The following is a 20,262-nucleotide window of genomic DNA, read 5'->3' as shown; positions in this document are numbered from 1 at the left end:
TCTCCACTCCTGTTCCTGATGTTCATGGACAGGGTGGCGAGAGGTAGCCTGGGAAAGGAGGGCTTTCATAGAAGGGCTCAGGATGTGAGGTGGCACCTCTGCTATTTGCAGATGATGTTGTTCTTCTGGCTTCCTCACATGGAGGCCTCTAGCGTTCACTTGAACAGCTTGCAGCCAAGTGTGAAGCGGTCAGTATGTGGTTCAGCACCTCCAAGTCCGAGGCCATGGTATTCTCCTGGAAACGAGTGGCATGCTCCCTTCAAGTTCGTGGTGAAAACTTACCCCACGTGAAGGAGTTCAAGTATCTCAGGATCTTGTTCACAAGTGATGGAAAGAGGGATTGTGAGGGTGACCGTAATTTAGGTGCAGAGAAATGAGTTTAGTTCGAGGGTTGCTGGGCGAACTCTTCGTGATTGTGTGAGGAGCTCAGTGATAAGGGAGGAGCTCGAACTAGAGTCGCTGCTCATTCTACCTGGAATAATTGGGCACAAGGTGGGAATACACCCTGGAGGGGGTGCCAGTCCTTAACAGGGCAACACACTCACATTCACTCACATCTATGGACACTTGAGTTGCCAATCCAACTTGTGTTTTTGGACCATGGGACAAAACCGGAGCACCCGGAGGAAACCCACGCGGACACAGGGAGAACACACCAACTCCTCACAGACAGTCCTCTGGAGGGGGACTGGAATCCACAACCTCCAGGTCTCTAGAGCTGTGCGACTGCAACTCTACCTGCTGCACCACCGTGCCACACTGTCATGTTCATTTAGTTGTAAATATTCTTCAGAGAATATTTATCTATTATCAAAATTAAAACAAAACGTGTTGATAGAAACAATAAAGAAAATGTAAATAGCAAAGTTTTATTTGCGTTGTGCGTTTAAGAAATTGTCCCTAAAACGCCGGCTACTCTGTACTGGGACATCAGCTACAACAAGTGAATACCAGGGTTAAATATCTTGTAATACAACTGCTTTCTAACAGCAGAATGATATTCAAATCCATGTTCTTGTAAGCAGACTACTCCAATATATATATGTTCAGTAATTTACTGTAAAATTTAGAAGAGTGTAGAACGGCGAAAAATATCCAGGTGAAAATGTGAACAATTTCAAGTGACTATATTAAAATAAGGATATACACAAAAAGGTCGCAAGACAGTCGCTATAGAACTCTCTAAACTACCAATGTGTGGAAAAAAAGAGAGAACAAAGCAGTCACGTCGTATAAGTCTCACAACTGAACGCACTGGCGACTTTACAATTAGATTCTGTACTCTGCTGCCACCTGTCGATTGTTAGAGGAAATTATTTTAACACTTTTGAGATTGTGAATAGGAGAGAAATGCACTATAGAAATGCAAAGAGCAATTAGATTTTTTTTTTTCATATTTGAACTCCTGAGTGCCCTTTGGAAACCTCGAACAGGGTGCTAACATACATTTAAAGTGCAAACAGAAAAACTATATTTCAAAAATGTTTTAAAGTGGTCTACAATTTTACCATTCTAATATTTACGTTTTAATCAGTTCAGCGGTATCACACTGATAACAGTGTACTACATACTTCCACAAAAACATGAAGTGGATTTTTGGAGAAAACAAAAAAAATTAAAATAAATATGGACCAGTAAATAAAGTGGATTATATCGAGGTTTCACAATGATTTCTCCCTACTATTTTAGCATTTATTTTTTATTGTTACATTACTGCCATTTTGTGAAATACCGATTAATTTCAAGCTTGAAACCAATTAAACACGCTGAACTCGCTCTTAGAAAATAAGGTGCAGGACTCTTATTTTGGTGGACTGCCACCGAAATATCGACCTGGAAGGAGGAAATAACGAGAAGTGTCCACAAGTAGGTTATAGTCAGTTTCGATCGAGGAGAAAAAGAAAAGGAGGAGAAGAAGGAGTAAAAAACAGGAGGAGAAGCAGAAGGAGGAGGAGAAGAGAAAAGAAAAGAAAAGAGGAGGGAAGAGTAGAGGAAGTAGGTAAGAGGCAAAGCCAGTGAAAGTAAAGTGTGGGATCGTGGTCAGTTCGGTGTTGTCCAGTTCTCCGCCAGGCGGTTGTCTCTCAGAGCGCTGTGTCGTGCTCACCCGGATTGTTTACTGAGCTCGGAGCGGAGGTGAACCGCCGCGTTACTCGGGGCTTAAGTTAACGTTAGTGTCGCTAAGCCTCGCTCACTCGGCTTTAGTGCTTCCGTCACTCTTGGAATAACGGGGCTTCTGTTTAAATGGGTTCTTGATCGACAGCTGACTCCTAAACAGAAGCTTAGACTCGAGGAACTAGCCGTGGGTTAAAGTGTAGTTTCTAGTGGTACTTAAGAGCTCTGCTAGTTCGCTAATGAGACGTTAGCCATGTTGTTACCTTTCTGTCAATCTCTCTCTCTCTCTCTCTCTCTCTCTCTCTCTCTCTGTCTGTAGCGTTTCCAAACTCGATCACCCACACAACAGCCATAATATTAAAATTACCTCCTTGTTTATACACCCGCTGATCATTTGGTCAACACCTACCGTAAAGGTACACTTTGTAAAATTACAGACTACAGACTTAGTCCAACTTTTGCTCTGCATACTTTGGTAGCCCATCTCTACTTCAGCAGCATTCCTAGACTGATCCACACGTATCAGCTCAACACACACTAAAACACCACCACAACGTCAGTGGCACTGCAGCGCTGAGAACAATCCATCTCTTTATTAATGCCTGCTACTGACCATTGAAGAACTGGTTGAAAGGGGCTAACTGTATGCAGAGCAACAGACTGTGACTGTAGAACTTCAAAGTGCTCCTTTATGGTAAGCGGAGTTGATAAAATGCACAAAGAGCATACGAACATGGAGGACATTTTAATAACATAAGAGATCGTTGTATCTGAGTATTTAACTTCTCTTGTGAGATTTACAAGCAATCAACTATTGTCTCACTTCCATAATTACTAATGTAAGTTCTTCTGGATGATATCAGAATGAGACAGATGTTAAAATATACAGGTTTACACTTTGCGCTGAATATAATTTTAGTGTTATTTGTGACAATGTACACTGCTGGAGAGTTTATTAGACAGCAAGTGTTAGTCTCAAGTCATATTCTTTCAAACTGATCATTAATTAAAAAATAAATAAATAAATAATATCCGCACAAACTGCTATTCCAATAGGAGTAAAGTTGGAAGATGTGCACATTTTATTTTCTTGAGTTGCTATTAAAGGGCAGCTGCAGCCAAAATAGTATTTAACTTTATCTGTAGTAAGCATACATTCACTCCTCCTGCAGTGATGCTGCACTCATCTCGACAATAAGATTAAGAAATCCCTTCTGATGGTGCATCTTGAAAGTGGAAGTAGTTAGAAAGGCTACAAAGGTTTGTGAACAGAACCACGTCATCCTTCAGTCTTGTGTCAGTTGCCAAATAAGGTGTTTGTTCACCATTTCAGCCTTGTGTTTTGTTATGTGCCATGACTAAACCTTTTGACCAAGCATGAATATTTTACTAAAGATGTTGTGTTGATTCGTACATTAACCATTAAAAACAGAAGTTTGCTCATTGCTTTGAAATTAACCCAAGTTAAATGTAGCTCAACACAAAGTGGTATGGTCTAGATGCGCTTTTAAGAAGATATGGTAAATTATTGCCCTCATAATTAAAGTAATAGATGATCATTTTATACAACGGTGCTCTGTCTGTTCTAATTTTCTAGGTAACCATGGCAATGACTGGTCAGACATCCTGCTCCTCAATGAGCAACCACACAAAGGAGAGGGTCACGATGGCCAAAGTGACCCTGGAGAACTTCTACAGCAACCTGATCTCTCAGCACGAGGAGCGGGAGATGAGGTGAGTCCTGTTGAAACAACAGTGTTCTGCGTGGTACAGAGTTATAAAGAAATGGCAATAGGGATAGAAGTGCAGAACATATTCCTAAATTGGCTATGAGAATGGGAATGAACTATTTGATTCAAATTTTGATTGTGACTTGAATTCCCACCCAATTCAAAGCCCTTAAAGGCAGCGTTCATGATTTTAATCAAAAATAACTTTTTTATACAACTATGAGAATGTTTTCTCACCATTTGACCGCTATTCTGTTTGCGTGCTCAAATCCGCCTAACAGTCGAATGTGTTTACGAAGCCCCGCTGCCTATTTAAAAAAAAAAAAAAAAAAAAAGTGTCTCTGTCTTGTATGCTAGGCCTAGACATAAAATGCTACAAAAAAGAACAACTCGGGTAACAAATGAGTTTCTTTGGTAATTCAAACAGTGAATATAAACTTTTGTGTTTGATTTTAATTGGTTGGGACTAAATTTGGCTTTCGTGAAGTCGGTTCTGCCATTGAGCCAGAATTATCAGTATGTTTACGTCACCTTCCATTGGCGCTATCGCTTAGCACAGCTATAGACACTGAGTGGTTCAGGTTGTCATGATGATGCCACTGTCGTTTGTTCAGCAGAACATAACATGGGTAAATGATTATCTTGTGGTTATATATTTGGTATTTCTTTACATTTATATATAGTTTAAAACCTAGGGTTCCTTTAAAACTTTAAAAAAGCCAAAGAGAACCACTGTTTTCCCCTGTGAGAGTGGTATGTGCTGTTTGTGATTAAATCCAGTCCACTTCACACTTATATGATGCCAAAGTGTAACTGGAGGTTCCCAATAGCCTGAAAGACTGAAGGATGTTTTTTCTGCTGATTGAAAAAACTGATTGAAAAACTGCTGATTCTAGCCAAAGCTAGAATCAAAACTAACTAACTAAATAAAACTCTGCTGGCAAAGTTCAAGATCAGCAGACACCCATAACCTTCCACAGCTATATTTAATCAAAGGTGAATCATCCTCTACAGTGTAGTTGAAACTATGAGCTAATTTGACTGAATCATAAGCTGTGAAGTGGGCAGCACGGTGGCGCAGCAGGTAGTGTCGCAGTCACACAGCTCCAGGGGCCTGGAGGTTGTGGGTCCGATTCCCGCTCCGGGTGACTGTCTGTGAGGAGTTGGTGTGTTCTCCCCGTGTCCGCGTGGGTTTCCTCCGGGTGCTCCGGTTTCCTCCCACAGTCCAAAAACACATGTTGCAGGTGGATTGGCGACTCGAAAGTGTCCGTAGGTGTGAGTGTGTGAGTGAATGTGTGTGTGTCTGTGTTGCCCTGTGAAGGACTGGCGTCCCCTCCAGGGTGTATTCCCGCCTTGCGCCCGATGATTCCAGGTAGGCTCTGGACCCCCCGCGACCCTAAATTGGATAAGCGGTTACAGATAATGGATGGATGGATAAGCTGTGAAGTGAATTTGTGTTGTTCAGTGAGGTGTTGATGTGTTATTGCGCTTAGGGCATACTAGCTAAAGTCTAGTAGCCTAGCAGAGCTGACTGATTCCTTTCATTTTTAAACTGAGATTAGGAGAATTTTGGTTATTTATATATATATATATATTTTTTTTTTTTTGAATATCAGTTATTACTTTAGTACAGCTGCATTTCATGCTGTAGCTGATATTTTAAAAGCTTCATCTTTACTCTTGTTACAAACTTGAGGATCACAGAGGGCTGTGTTGTTAACAGTGTGTGTCCATGACCAAGCTTGGGAAACACTAATGTAATGTGTGATCTAGCTTTAGAAACCAAACCCCTCTGATGTATTGTTTAACTGATAAACTAGTTTGACCGCTCTGAATGATATATTTGGCATCTTGAGCATCTTAACAATGCCATGGAGCTGCTTTGGATTTGTTCCTTTATATAATCTGACGCACATTCATGCCACATTTTATTCATATTTCACATTTTACTTTTCAAACCCGTTATAGTTGTTGTTAGATTTTTAAAAATTGTTTGAACAGAAAAATAATATACCTCATTAAAATAGCCACCAATTTCAACAAAGTTATGAAACAGTTATTACACTTACACTTACTGGCTTGTGTTAATTTAAAAATACAAAATAAATAAATAAATAACTTTTGCCAAGATTTTCTACAGTTTATTGATTAAAAAAATATATTTCTGAAGTTTGAAGGTAAAGTTAAAATAGTGTCTTTCATAGATGTACTTTAATACTGTATTTTTGTCATAGGCAGCAAAAATTGGAGAAGGTGATGGATCAAGAGGGACTTGCTGATGAAGAGGTGTGGAGACAATGGTGCCCTTGTAGTGTTACGATTGATTATGTAACATATACTGTTGTGTATCCTTGCATTTGTATATTCGTTTACATTTAATGCAGCCTCAACATATCTAAAATAAAACTGTATTAGTGAATCAATTTCATCTTGCTACCTTTCTTGCCATGAACGAGGCCATATGGGCAGATATGGCTTTAAATACAAACTAACATTTTAGTGCAATTAGAAAACTGAACTAATTACATGCATTGTGTTAAAGTTTCCTGATTAACGGGCCAATAACAGTAGTCCAATTACTTGGAAATATTTTACATTAAGTTTGTTTACAAGTAAATTATTATAAAGTGAGCATTTTGGATTTATAACATTTTTGACCCAACAGGGTCTATAACTAATTTAAGATACTTGTAATAATTCCTGTTTACTCTTTATTGTGTAGAAGCGTATCCGGCGCTCTCAGCATGCTAGGAAAGAAACAGAGTTTCTTCGGCTCAAACGAACTCGCCTCGGACTGGAAGACTTTGAGTCACTTAAGGTGATCGGCCGCGGGGCTTTTGGAGAGGTATGATCTTTAAAGTATAGAGTGTCTCCTTCTTTTTTTTTGTGATTTTGTGCTTCTATTTTTATATAATTATACAAACCTTAATACTTTATTAAATCTAATCTTGTCTTTGATGCCCAGGTGCGCCTGGTTCAAAAGAAAGACACTGGGCATGTGTATGCCATGAAGATCCTGCGCAAAGCTGATATGCTGGAAAAAGAACAGGTGCGTCATCCCTTCCCAGGTCATGGATAACTTATTGTATCAGGATTTTATGGTTGTTTGGCAACATACTGACAAAATTTCCTGAAAAAGGAAATTGCAAATAATATTTTGTGGAAGTTTATAAGTCAGAGTGTAGAAATAGATTTTTAGAAGGCTTAAATAAATTTCTGAAAGTGAATTGAAGAACAGAATATAATTCCTGTTTCTTCATTTGTGACACTATGCAATAGTTGGTTTGTTTGTTTTATCCACACCTGTAGGTTGGCCATATTCGGGCAGAGAGGGATATTTTGGTGGAGGCAGACAGCCTATGGGTTGTGAAGATGTTCTACAGCTTTCAGGACAAATTGAACCTCTACCTCATAATGGAGTTCCTCCCAGGAGGTTGGTGCTGTCTGACTGCAAAATCATGTTATTATTACAAATAGTTTATGCCTACATTTAACAAATGTAAATAGTTCAAAATGTGCTCACAGTTTGAGGTTAAAATATGACATATATTTTGTTTAAAAATGGAAAAAAAAATGTTTTTTTAATATTTAATTAATTCCATTCTGTAATATTCAATAGAGCAGCAGATGAAGAAATGTTATATCTCATAATTTCCTATTTAAACCACACAAAATGTCTGCAGGGGATATGATGACACTGTTGATGAAGAAGGACACTCTGACTGAGGAGGCTACTCAGTTCTACATTGCTGAGACTGTGCTAGCTATTGACTCTATCCACCAGTTGGGTTTTATCCACAGAGATATCAAACCTGACAACCTGCTACTAGACTCAAAGGTGAGATGCTAGAACACTTTACGTCTAGTTGAGTAATAACTACTGTCTTGGTTTCATGAACTTACTGGTGGGACACTGAAGAGTCTGTAGCTTTTTGTTAGGGGATGTTTTACTCTGTAATGTTACAAAAATACATGCTCTTTTTATGTCCCTGTATGTAGGTTAGTTTCACAGTGATCTTTTGTTTGTGCAGGGCCATGTGAAACTGTCAGATTTTGGCTTGTGTACGGGACTAAAGAAGGCTCACAGGACAGAATTCTACAGAAACCTCAACCACAGCTTACCCAGTGACTTCAGTAAGTGTCTGGTTATTTTTCACACAGGGCAGGAGTAGTGCAGTTACAATGGTCCTTTTGAGTCCTCTCTCTTTTTCTCACAAAATGATGTAACCTTTCTGTTTTAGTAGCTCTGCTTTTAAACGGCTTTTTTAATTCATGCTCTTGGGTAATTTTTAAACTGTTCAGCGGATATAACAGAGCTGCATGTAGGAATGTGTTGACTGACACAACCCTTTTTTGTCAGTTCTGTAATGCAGTGTTTCCTGTTTACACTAAGAGTCATAAACGGTTCATCACCCATGAGAGCTTTCACTTTTGCAAAGCCAGTTAAGAATTAAATATAAAACTTTCACTCCCCCTATAGGCTACAGTGCATTGATGACTAACATTGAGAGGGAACTTATTCATTAAGTCCAGTTAAAAAAAATGTATTACTCCAGTAGCTCATAATTTTCCCCTTTTAACGGGCAATAATACCACAGATGATTTCTTCTTTAACTCTTCTGCATTATTAAATGCTAAAGTTGCAAACAAACTCATATAGAATGGCCTGATAAACAAAAAATTATTACTTTGTGTAGAATTGTCAGAATTGCTCAAAATGGTGGTAACTTGTAGCAAACATCTGAAGTATTCAGTTCCTCTCAAACCTGCCTCATAGTTATTACATTAAATGGTTACATATATGATCCCCGTTAAGCCAAAAAAGGAAAAAAATATATTTATTTATTAAATTTTCTTACTATTATCACCATTAGATATTACAAATCAGAACACAGGTGTGGTTTACTGGTTTTCTTATATACTATTGTATAATCTTAATTAAAATGTTAATTTAAATGTTTAAGTGGACTTTTTAACACCTTATTGTCATCACTCTGAAGAAATATAAATAGGCGTCTATACAGTACATGTTTGACATTAATCCACTCTTACTATGTTTACACTTTAATTAAATGCCAGAAGGTACTTGAAGTTTCTTTTCTGTGGCTGACTATATAGCAGCAGTTGCTAGGATATCCTTGTTGACACAATGGTAACTTCCAAACCTACTGAATCTGACATGGTATTTAGTTTAGACTGCAGTTATTCCACTCAGTTACTCAGTTGTAGCTGGGAGCCAACATAGATAAAGCTGGATCTAATGCTTTATGGTATCTTCACAAAGAAATTAAAATTTGTTTTTAAAATATGCCATCTTATGCTTGCATATTGTGGATGAAAACAATTATAAATACTTAAATACTGGAACCTTCAGTTTATACATTTAATTCATAATTAAATATCTGGCATTCTGGATTTTTTGTTGTTATAATAAAATGTAACAACAATAACGCAGGTGTTGTTTTCTATTTTGTTATTAGTAATCTTTTTTTTAAAATATATATATAAACATTCATAGTCCTAGTAAGTACATATTTGTGAAGTATGTTGCGATTATAAAATAATTGTCTTTTCTCAATATATAAACATTGCTATAAGGTATGTAAATTGACCTATGTGAAGATCTCAGGGATACTCTTACCTTGACTTAATCCTACACTTTGTTGTCCTTTGCAGCTTTACAAAACATGAACTCCAAAAGAAAAGCGGAAACATGGAAGAGAAACAGGAGACAGCTGGTAAGTCACCAGTATGTCATAGCAAAGCAGTGGGATATTAATCTTGCTTCAGTCAGGTCCTCTGTTGCATGGTTACACATCACAAGGACAACAATGTGTTTAAGGACAAGGCTGGATTAGACAGAGTTTAGACCTGTATTGAGTCTCACTTAAAATGAGAGTTGGTTAGTTTTAGAAAGAACAGAATACGAAATTAGTTGAGTGAGTTTGGATCTCGTTTGGGCTGGGTAGATTTACAGCTCAAAATGAATATTGAAATAGTGGGGTTTGTGTAGAAGATGGCAACAGTGTCTAATTGTTTTTTTTTTTTTGTTTGTTTTTGTATTTCAGGCCTTCTCCACTGTTGGAACCCCTGACTATATTGCACCAGAAGTATTTATGCAAAATGGATACAACAAATTGTGTGATTGGTGGAGCCTTGGTGTCATCATGTATGAGATGCTCATAGGTAAGTTTACCATTACCATTGTTTATAAGAATCATCATATTGTAAACATTACTTAGAACTAGGACTGCGTGACTAACTAAATTTCCCAATAAATTTTAAATTGTGAAATTATGAATTTGCAGGTTACCCTCCTTTCTGCTCTGAGACACCCCAGGAGACATATAGGAAGGTGATGAATTGGCGGGAAACCCTAACATTCCCTCCAGAAGTTCCAATCTCTGAGAAGGCCAAGGATCTTATCCTCAGGTTCAGCTTTATTAAGCATTTACACATTAGTTTTCAAAAATGAATCAGGCCTTTTTGAGAAACACACCATTTCACCTTTCAGAAGGCGTTACTGTATTAAGCATATTAGCTTTGTTGAAACTAAAGAGTTCACTAATCATAAAAGTAGTTGTAATGGTTATTTTATTTTAAGTACACATATTACCCAGCATAAAAGAGAGGTTCAAAATTGTACAAGTTGTGTTGAACCAGAAAAACAAATGTCATGCTGTGTCCTAGGTTCTGCTGTGAGGGTGAAAACAGGATTGGTGCTACTGGAGTCGAAGAGATAAAGTCCAATCCTTTCTTTGAGGGAGTGGATTATGACCATATCAGGTAAAGATTTTCCTTAATATTTGCAAATTGAGCATGCATACTTTTAATGAATTTGTTAAATTGCAGGTTTGATATATAAGTGTACAAAGAAGTTTTAAAACTTTTTTTGTGTGTAATGAATAATTATAACAAACATTCAAACTTTCTCTCACGCTTTTGTTATTTTATGGTACATGTTGCGTAGTATTAACATGACTATTGCCATTATATTAAGCAAAAATAACCCAAAGATTAAGTGGTTTGAAAATGGCAAACAAGAAGAATTTTTCACTGCATCCGTTATGAGTTCCATCAAGGAAAAATCAAAGCAAAAGCATGTGCATTGATTTGTTCTTTTCTTGGGGATATTTTTACATCCAAAAGTATATGTGAGTTTTGGTTTAGATGATTTAAATATGGTGATTTGTGATCATGAACATAGCATATTCCTTATCTTTTTTTACAGCTATTATATACAGCCACTGTATATATTACACATACACAGAAAATGATTAGCAAGTTAAAGATTTAGCATGAACGAAAAAATAATTCTTTTGACAGGGAGCGCCCTGCAGCCATTCCGATTGAGATTAAAAGTATAGATGACACCTCTAACTTTGATGAATTCCCTGATTCAGACATCCTTCAACCAGCGCGTAAGTTCAAGGATTTTTTTTCTGTCCACCGAAGCAAACAAAAAATATACTGGGCCTTTTTCCTCATGATCCTATCTGTTAGACAAATGCTGACATAATTCTCTTCTTTTCTGTAGCAGCTGTTGTGTCCAACCACTGCGAGACTGATCTGAAGAACAAAGACTGGGTCTTCATTAACTACACATACAAGCGCTTTGAGGGTTTGACGGCCCGTGGAGCCATTCCTTCCTACATGAAATCAGGGAAGAGATAAATATATGCTGGATTTGTGTAGAGGTAGTTTTGTTTCAACGAAGAGTCTTTCCCTCCCATTGCTTCATGCTGCAGTGGATTGGTCCATGTACAAAATAGTCCATTTTCAGTTTTGACCCATGCTGCGATGATTCTTTTGTGGTGGTGGGCTTCCCTTGTTCCAGCACTTGGTCTTTGATTTTTCTAGATTCTTCAAGGGAAGCTGCTGAAACTCCTTCCTAGTTATTGTTGGCCACGATTGTAAAATTTGGGTCTGGAATTTTTTTAAATTTTATTTTAATTATTTTTATTATTATTATTTAAAGACCCCAGTTATGGACACTTTTTTTTTTCTCCCTTCCTCCCCTGACTGGATTCATCTAGAGGTTGAACACAACACACTCAATCTTTTGTTTTATGTTAATTAAATTATTATTTTTTTTAACATTTTTTGTGGAGTTTTAGTATGAGTCGTTCACCGGTTTTAAGCCAACTAGTCTGAGATTGTATCCTGCTTTGTTTCAGTCTCCATGTCCTCATCTGCTGTATAAATCTTGCACCTTTGTTTCAAGTAAACAACAAAAGGAGAAGAGGAACCTCTCTTGGTATTTTGTTTATAGTCTGTGCAGTTGGATATATATATATATATATATATATATATTTTTTTTTTTTTTTTTTTTCTTCTTTTTTTTTTTCTGTTCTTTCAAATTGAACCTGCCTTGCCACTGTATATTTCAACTGTACTGGCGAGGCAAACCTCAAGGGGCTCTTTTCATTTATCCAAAAAGTTGTCACCATTTGCTAGCCTGAAATAGTGTGCGGATAAGAAATTGCCTTATACTTGGATGTTACATGAATGTTCCAGTAATCTTCTTTTACACCAGCAAAACGTCACAAGTAAATTCTCTCTAAGGCCTGCAAACTGAACGAAAAGTTCCTTTCTTGTTTTCCACAGTACACCAGCCAGTGATAGCGACCAAGTGAAACATTTGACCAGCCTAATATGTTTCAATTACTAATTTTTAGTCATTTACCTGGTATACAGACTTAGACTGCAAAATCACAGTTTCTTACAAGGGCTTGCTGTTCATGTTTACCCTGTTCAACTAAGAACAATTCCATGTAGCTCTAGCATTAACAGAATGATATTCATAACTCAATGTGTTGAATTTGCCTGTTAGATGGTTATGTACCCTGTCGTCTTCCATGTTGATACTGGGCTTCAGAGCATGTTTTAGTAGCAAAGCAATATTTTACCAAAGATTTGTGACTTTGATCACAATTTATGAATCCTGGTTATGCATCTTGATTTGTGCTGGATATTTTAGAATGTCTTGTTTGGACATAATTGCCTATAACACAGCATTAAATCCGTCAATGTTTAAATGTTGTGTTCTTTGCTAATGAATAATCAGATGGCTAGCAGCATTTAGTTACAATAAGAAAGTAACGGTCTGTATTGTCATTCCAGTAAGGCTATGAGTAGATATATGCATTATTGTATAAATTTTGGTAATGGCTCAATGCTTAATGATGGTAAGGGCATGTTTATATAAAGTCATGCAAACCTAATTAGTGTAGAAAATGAGGTCATTCAGATGGTATTATGATCATGTAATCTGACATTGTAGAAAGTATGCAAGGCTTTTAAGCTTGTGGCTTCATTGTGTCTTGCTCTGTCAGCTTTCAGAAACTTCCTTCATCAGCTTAAAGATGAAACGGAATCCTTTGTGCAAACGGTGGAGCTGCTATTCGAGCATGTTTGTGTCATTAAATAGTTTCTGCACTATAGCTGTGTGCCACATCGACTTAGCGAATACAGAATGAGTATTGACTTACAGAATTTTTCATATTAGCATAGATTTCAATTTTTAGATTTTTACAGCAAATTATACAATTGGTCATGTTCTAGAAACTATTACCGTCTATTGATTTTGTTATGTCAGCGGAGGAAAACTCTTAGAAATTGATATGCTTTTGAATGCAGTGCTGCTCAGATCTCTGGTGTTGCCATACAGAGGTGTTGTCAGTTTAATCAATAGCTGTGTGCATGTCCTCACGAATCCAAAAATGCTGTCATTACAATGAAAATAGCACGATTTTATAATTGTCAAAATGCTGTATTTTTTTGTATTCCAAGAGCAATATTGGGTATGGGATCATGATTTGTAAATACATTTTGGTCCTGTGAGACCACCATTGCATTGATTCTGAAGTTTAACTGTTCTGCCACATGCTTTTGCATGAGTGCTGCTGGACTGATGGCTGATATCTGAATGGCATTGAGAGCAAATGTTTTATTTTGTAATTTATATTCTTGTTTGTGTCTGGCTCCCTAATCCAGCTTTATTTTGGAGAAAAAATGATGGGGAGAACCAGTTGGCTTTTGCTTGTTATGAATGATAAACCTTTTGAAGAGAATGTGTTTCTTATACACAACATATACACTGTTTTGTAGAAGCTCACCTCACCAGCTATTAACTGCTTTATACACCATTTCGAGTTTTACAAAATGCTAAAAATAATGAGAATTTGATCCACTCTGTGATCATTAAACGTTTTGTATGTCTGTTTCCGTCAAGGTGTTGTTTGGTGCTCCAAATGGAACAGTTGAATTGTTCTTATTGGGGTTGAATGCTCATTACTAGAGGGTTGAACTAGTCTTGAGTTTTTGGGAAACATTACATATTTACTCATGGGTGGACAGTGCAGGTTTGATTTATATTTCATTGTGTATAATACACCCAAGCTTGTTTTACATACACACTGGTGGACTTTGCTTATTTACACAGCATAAAGTAGGTTAGACCTTCTGAATATTTCAGAATATTTATATAGTTGTTGGACCGTCTGCAACCAACCCTATATATATTTATATTTAAAAGGCTCTGGGTTGTGAATGACGAAGGGCTTATTTATTCAAACTCAAATCTTCATTCAGAAAGTTGTTCTGTATTAGAGGGTATACTGAAAATGGACAAACGTGTTTGCAGCTTTGTTCATTTCAAATGCAAAATCTAATCTAAAAGCATAGTCCTACTTCCATTGTCTGTAAATATGACACCTGAATTAATTATTGTTGCAGTCTACTGTGAGATGGGAAAACTAGGCCTTTCTCTGCCTTACGTTTGAGATGTTTGTAGATTTGAACTACACTTTGTAGAGCACCTTTTCACTGGTTATTTGGAGTTTTGTGGTGAGTGCACTCATTAACCTGTAAAGAACATTCAATAAAAAAAGCAAATTGGTTTACAGTGTGTTGCCTTTTATGAATTGTGTTTGTGTTGTGCCTTATGTAGATGAACAGTTCATAGATCTGGTTTAGAATTATTTATTGATTCACTAGTGTCTCGGATACCTGATTCTCCTTTAACAGGACTTGATGGAATTTGGGAACTTAGAAATGTGACACCATGTAAAGCCATGTAATCCAAGACATATCCTCACTTGCAGTTCCTCCCTACTGTGAAATGTGAGTATTATGACACAAGAGAATGTTACACTACCCCAACACTGCTTAACACATTGTGGGTGAGAGGCATAGTTTATTAGATTGTTCCTAAATGGGCATCAGAAGTTGGGTTGTTTTTTTTGCTAGACCTCTTCCAGTAAGAAAAGGTTTTGAGGCAAATAAAGATGATCACAGCTATGGCCATGGATGTGGCTATGCTGACCAGAACCATATTTTGGACTGTGCTGCGTGAATAAAGTTTCCCTGTGGCCAGAGATATATTTGGCCTCATGCCACCAGGTTTCTCCCACTGTTTCAAACCTTTAGTGTAGTCTAAGCTCAACACATGTGGCAATATAACCTTCACTCCTTTATACATTCTCTTCACTCTGCGGAAGGAAGAGTCCTGTACATCACAGCAGTATGTCCCGGCGTCTTTCTCTCTCACTGGGTCCAGTACCACTCTGTCCAGTCCTGGAACTTCAAGCCGCACAAACAAATTTTCGTCTGTGGTAATGACACCTCGTGCAAAACGCCAAGAGACCATCAAAGAGAAAGGCCCAAGGACCTCCATGACTTCCTCCAGACAGTCTAGCTCTAGGTGCTGTCCAGCTGCAACAGTTTGTGTCTGCAGGCCGCACTGCCAACTGTCGAGGCACAGGACTTGGCGAACATGGCAAGCCGTACCGTTGGCCTGGGTTGCTTCCAAAGGGCAGAGCTCCTGGGTTCGGAGACCTAGTCCACAAGTGGTGCTACAGGGTGAGCTATATGTGATGAGCCAGGTGTCCATGAAGTCTGGCATGTCCAGGTCAACACTGTTTAAAGTGACACAGTCACTGCAGGAATGAAGTAGCAGCCAGTATATCACAACTAATGGTACTATACAGGTACACTTGAAAGCCATCCCTAGTAGTTTGCCTGATAGTAAAAAAACAATATATATGAAAGTGTGAAGATTTACAATAAAATAATGCATAATTAGCTTTGACACTTTGTTTACACATCTATATTATTTTACAATAATTTAGATATCTTGCCAGTGGCTATATAAGAGAATGTTTAGGAAAAGTAGTCACATGGCAACCCAGTACTGTGTGAATTAGTATTTGTCCTGTACCTAATCTTTCCAGTTACACTGAATATGTTCTGTTTATTCTGTGTCGTAGTGAAAAGTAAATGGAGTCTGAGATGCCAACATTTGCTCCTTTGTCAGTGTGAAGTAATTAAATATGCAGGCCTGAGGTGTCAAAAAGTAATTGCCCTCTAGTGAGCTGAATCCAATTACAGCAGGATAGAGTGAGCTGTTTGAATACTTTGGTAAACAAAAAAGCATGTTTATGCTTATTAGTCTGGAAGGTTCCCAGATTTCAGTGTTTCCAGAGTGTTGTGTAACTACATTCAGAGCCAGTTGGGGAAAATTCAAGTTGGTAGTATGTTAATAAATGTCCTCCTGCTGTCTTAAGGTTAGGTAAAAAAGTAAACTTCAGCTTCATTATGTCACTTTAGCTAATGTTCGTGTCCATGATTCTACCCCTAGGCCTTTTGAATCAAAGCAGGAAAAGGGTGCAGATAGGTCATGAGGAAGTCAATGATACACAGCACACAGGCAAGTCCTCATTAGAATGCCTCAAAAGAAGTCATTTAAATTCTTAAAATGTCAAGTCTAAACTGTGCTGAGCTGCTGTGGCAGGACCTGAAATGAGATGATTACGCTTGAAATGTCATAGTACTAAAACAGGTCTGCATGGAGGTTCAGGTCAAGTTTCACTTTTGGTAGTTGTTAGAAGTGATATAAACTTTTACACCTAAATGAGTAATGCAGGCTCAGTAAGTGGCACAAGAACATAATAAAAGTAGAATAATGCTACCATATTATATGATATATATATATATATATATATAAAATATTGAGAAAATCAAATAAAAACAAAAATGGAAATTAGTAAGTTTTTTTGTGATTTAAACTGGTGCACAACAGGATATATATAAAAAAAACAATAAAAAGTGACAACTACACCAGATTTGCAAATCCATACATTGGAGCATAGTTTTGGATTAAAATGCATAACACTCGTTTATGTAATTTCTATAAAACATGCAATTTAATATTTGAAAGCAATAATCTGGTAATTTCATTCATCTATAATCCAGTGATAAAAAGCAGCTCTCTTACCCTGATGTCTGCTCAAATGAGGATTTCAGTCTTTCAGGATCCTGCCCTGGAATTAGATTTCTGTCTGATACTCTTGATTCTTTCCCCACAGAGAGAGACAATTCTTCTCAGACAATTCACCAGAGGCCAAGGGCTTCACAGCGGTCGGCACTACATCACTTCTGTCACTAGATGGAGTCTGTATACAGATGTTACATGTGTACTTCTGAAGAAACAAGTAGGAATACTGTAATTTCATGTTATTTCAGGCTGGTAGACTAATGTGGTGAATGTTGTGATTAACTGATATAAAATTATACTATTCTAATCAACCAGTCTGAATGAACATTTTACAGAAAAAACTCAAAGCACCACGGTGATCACTGAACATTCTGATCAGTTTTCTGTGCCCTGATTTGGTGGAGTCTCTTTGGTTTATGTGGTCACGTTGTGTGTCCTTGTGTTAACTGATTTTTTGGTTTTAGTCTCTAGAAATATGTGTAAACAGGATGTGAACAGGTTCTGACAGCAGTTTCTCATCAGGTGCTCTCACGATGTCCCTTTATTTCCACCAGGCTGTGTATGTTATTGCAGATTATACTGCATCTGTAATCACCCTCTGATACTCTATGAATATAGAAAATAAATCTGGCACTGTATTTTAAGGGTATTATCCTTTTTGGCCCCAGGATGCACTCTGAAGTAAATTATCGAGCTGGCAACAGAACAGATTAGCACTGAAGTGTGCAGAGTAAGCACTCACATCCTTTTTCTTCCATCCCCTCAGGACTCATAAAATTAGCATCAACAGGTTTTCCTGCCTTTAGATATCTACAAAACCTAACTGAATTAGGCCTTCACTTGACTGTGTCAGATGTGGCCGCTTGGGACAAATTTTATTGCTTGAGTAAAGTCCGCATTTTGAGAACATAGTCATAATTTTTGAAGAAAAACGTGATGTAATATTAAAAATTCCCATATATTTGTATAAACGGGCAAATCCTAATTGAGGATCCATTATTTCCAGTAAATGCACAGTAGTATTGTTAAAGCAAATAATCAGCATATTAAAATGAAGGATTTAGAGTATGTGAAATACATGTAAAAATAAATAAACGTTACACAACCTCTTGACACACCAGCATCTGATTTTATCGAGTATCTGTGAACTTATCTGGAAATAATGGAACTTTATTCTCATAACATTACAACATTATTGAAGTATTCCTTGTGTTGCATTTTATTCCTTAAGTATTAAGTGCATTCTCAAAATATCCCAATTTTTTGGTTGAATTTTTGCTATATTTTGAATGAAAACTGACTTTATTCTGTAAAATTACACTTCGTGTATTTTCGTTGAAATTGCATGACTCTCTCTAAATGTAACATTTTTTTTTTTGTTTAAAACACCGTCCCGAAAAATCCCTAGTAGTATCGGTAATTGGTATTGCTTGGTATCGGATCGACAAGTAACTAGGATGTATCGCCCACCGCAACTGAAAACAGAAGTGTAGAGTAAGGCTGCGGCGCTCAGAGCAAACAGGAGACGGAGCTCAGAGAGAGGAACACCGTTCTCTCTGTGTGAGACTGATTTACTCCCACTCCTCACCGAGCTGTCCTTCTCTCCGGACTTAACTTTTATACCTCTCATTACCGTGTAGCTCTTCGGTGTTAGCCTTGAGCTCGTACCGTTAGACCATGTGAAGGTAGCGCTTCTGTTTTTCACTTAACCGAGGAGGAGCAGTGAATTTCTTCAGAGGAGACTCAGCGAGGGTCATTCCGACTGGACCCCAGCAAGTCGGAGTAACGCTTCTACATGTTTTTATAAAACAACAAAAACAACGTTTTTAACGGTCCGCTCGTGTGCCGCTAATCTCGCGCGGAGTATTTGAACTTTCCCTTAAGTTATCCTCAAGCGAGACAGAGGCTTTTCTGTTGTTGTTTTTATTTTTTGTTTTGTTTTGTTGTTTTTTTTAAGAAGAAACTGCCGCATTCTCCCCCAGCGGTGGGTGCCACGCGAGGGGAGATGGACTGAAAACACACTCGCAAATACACAGCTTCGCGAGCAAGTGGCATCGCTCTCGGTGGGATTTCTGTGGAGTTGTGTCCCTGAGAGGGGGCTCGGTGAACGAGAAACATGGAGGAGGACAGTCTTCAAGAAAACGCGGATCAGCCCAAAGACTCGGACCGCCAGCTCCGCCTGAGGCTCTGCGTTTTGAACGAGATTCTGAACACGGAGCGAGATTACGTGAGGACCCTCGTTTTCCTGCAGTCGGTAAAGTTTGTTTTGTTTTCTAAGCCTGTTTTCTTCCGTTCCTTGCGCAGTGTCGTTTAAAGGGCTGCAGCTTTTGGCTTTGCCTGGGTCTCGGTTGCTAAATATTGAGTAAAGAGCTCTGTAACAGCACACGAATTCACCGGTCTTGGGTTATTTTCTATTACCTATAAAATGGTGTTATGGTGCCGTGTCAGGTAACGGTCAATCTCCTTGCAGCTCGACCCTGTAAGAGTAGACTAGAGGAGCAGCACGAAAGCAGGTATTCCTCCCTCGAGTCATTGATTCATTCTTCTCTGACTGACTTTCAGCATTGTTACTTAACACTACAGTCGTGAGCTTGAAAAAGAGTTGATATGGTCATTATGTGACGCTAAAAGACCCATATTCTGCATTTGTTTCATTCCACCCACAGTCCACTTCTAAATGTTTGTGCATTGTCATACCAAAAATAAGCATCGTTCTTTTTAAAACTACCATTTCTAATCCCTCATTTGAATTAAATAGGCTTGTGTTACTGTGCGGATAAGTCACTGCCCTGTGACTGATATTCTATATGCAAACGACCTCTGCTGTGATTGGCTGTCTTGCGTTGTTTCTCAGTCAGCAGGCAGTCTCGGCTTCACTCCTGATTACTTAGAAATGGTTTAACCAGCAGCAACCTGGTTATTGTGGCTGTTTGTACCGTTTTTGTGCATAATTTGAAAATCTAGAATACTGTATACATTGCGTGAGATTTTCATGCTTAAAATGAATTTTAATCACATTTTAATAGAGAAACTTGTATTAAAATTTAGGAATGTAAATGTACATTATTTGAAATACTGGGTTTTGGTTTTGGTCAGCGATAATCTGCAGATATGAACCAATGTGTAGGGGTTTGTGACATCACA

General features: G+C 37.8%; 3 protein-coding genes across 11 annotated transcripts in view; 2 read left to right on the top strand and 1 right to left on the bottom strand.

Annotated features, from left to right (window-relative positions):
* The first annotated feature begins 1,847 nt into the window (after window positions 1-1,847).
* On the top strand, window positions 1,848-12,138 carry stk38a (serine/threonine kinase 38a). 4 transcript variants are annotated; one of them, XM_066643311.1, is made up of 14 exons: window positions 1,848-1,995; window positions 3,710-3,846; window positions 6,077-6,128; window positions 6,565-6,687; window positions 6,808-6,891; window positions 7,152-7,275; window positions 7,526-7,680; window positions 7,874-7,976; window positions 9,519-9,580; window positions 9,911-10,028; window positions 10,151-10,274; window positions 10,533-10,628; window positions 11,169-11,263; window positions 11,380-12,138. In XM_066643311.1, exons 2-14 carry the CDS (start codon window positions 3,716-3,718, stop codon window positions 11,514-11,516), a joined length of 1,404 nt encoding a protein of 467 aa, XP_066499408.1. In that variant the 5' UTR covers window positions 1,848-1,995; window positions 3,710-3,715; the 3' UTR covers window positions 11,517-12,138. The 4 variants fall into 4 exon arrangements, with proteins under 4 accessions (XP_066499408.1, XP_066499407.1, XP_066499409.1 ...); XM_066643310.1 differs by having other exon boundaries at window positions 1,848-1,999; window positions 11,380-12,137; XM_066643312.1 differs by lacking the exon at window positions 1,848-1,995 and adding an exon at window positions 2,060-2,167.
* Window positions 12,139-14,847: 2,709 nt separating this feature from the next.
* On the bottom strand, window positions 14,848-19,631 carry tmem81 (transmembrane protein 81). 5 transcript variants are annotated; one of them, XM_066643428.1, is made up of 3 exons: window positions 19,537-19,631; window positions 17,119-17,323; window positions 14,848-15,863 (listed from the first exon to the last, which is right to left on the bottom strand). In XM_066643428.1, exon 3 carries the CDS (start codon window positions 15,847-15,849, stop codon window positions 15,043-15,045), a length of 807 nt encoding a protein of 268 aa, XP_066499525.1. In that variant the 5' UTR covers window positions 15,850-15,863; window positions 17,119-17,323; window positions 19,537-19,631; the 3' UTR covers window positions 14,848-15,042. The 5 variants fall into 5 exon arrangements, with proteins under 5 accessions (XP_066499525.1, XP_066499524.1, XP_066499523.1 ...); XM_066643427.1 differs by lacking the exon at window positions 19,537-19,631 and adding an exon at window positions 18,787-18,924; XM_066643426.1 differs by lacking the exon at window positions 19,537-19,631 and adding an exon at window positions 18,787-18,923 and having other exon boundaries at window positions 17,119-17,296.
* Window positions 18,951-20,262, top strand: part of prex1 (phosphatidylinositol-3,4,5-trisphosphate-dependent Rac exchange factor 1) — an 83,830-nt gene continuing 82,518 nt past the window's right edge. For both annotated transcript variants that reach the window (XM_066643425.1, XM_066643423.1), the window contains exon 1: window positions 18,951-19,372. In XM_066643425.1, the coding sequence (XP_066499522.1) occupies window positions 19,235-19,372 (138 nt within the window). In that variant the 5' untranslated portion in view covers window positions 18,951-19,234. The remainder of the gene's footprint in view (window positions 19,373-20,262) is intronic.

This window comes from Hoplias malabaricus, chromosome 14, assembly GCF_029633855.1.
Source record: "Hoplias malabaricus isolate fHopMal1 chromosome 14, fHopMal1.hap1, whole genome shotgun sequence".
Lineage (NCBI taxonomy): Eukaryota > Metazoa > Chordata > Actinopteri > Characiformes > Erythrinidae > Hoplias > Hoplias malabaricus.
This window is presented reverse-complemented; position numbering and strand designations above follow the sequence as displayed.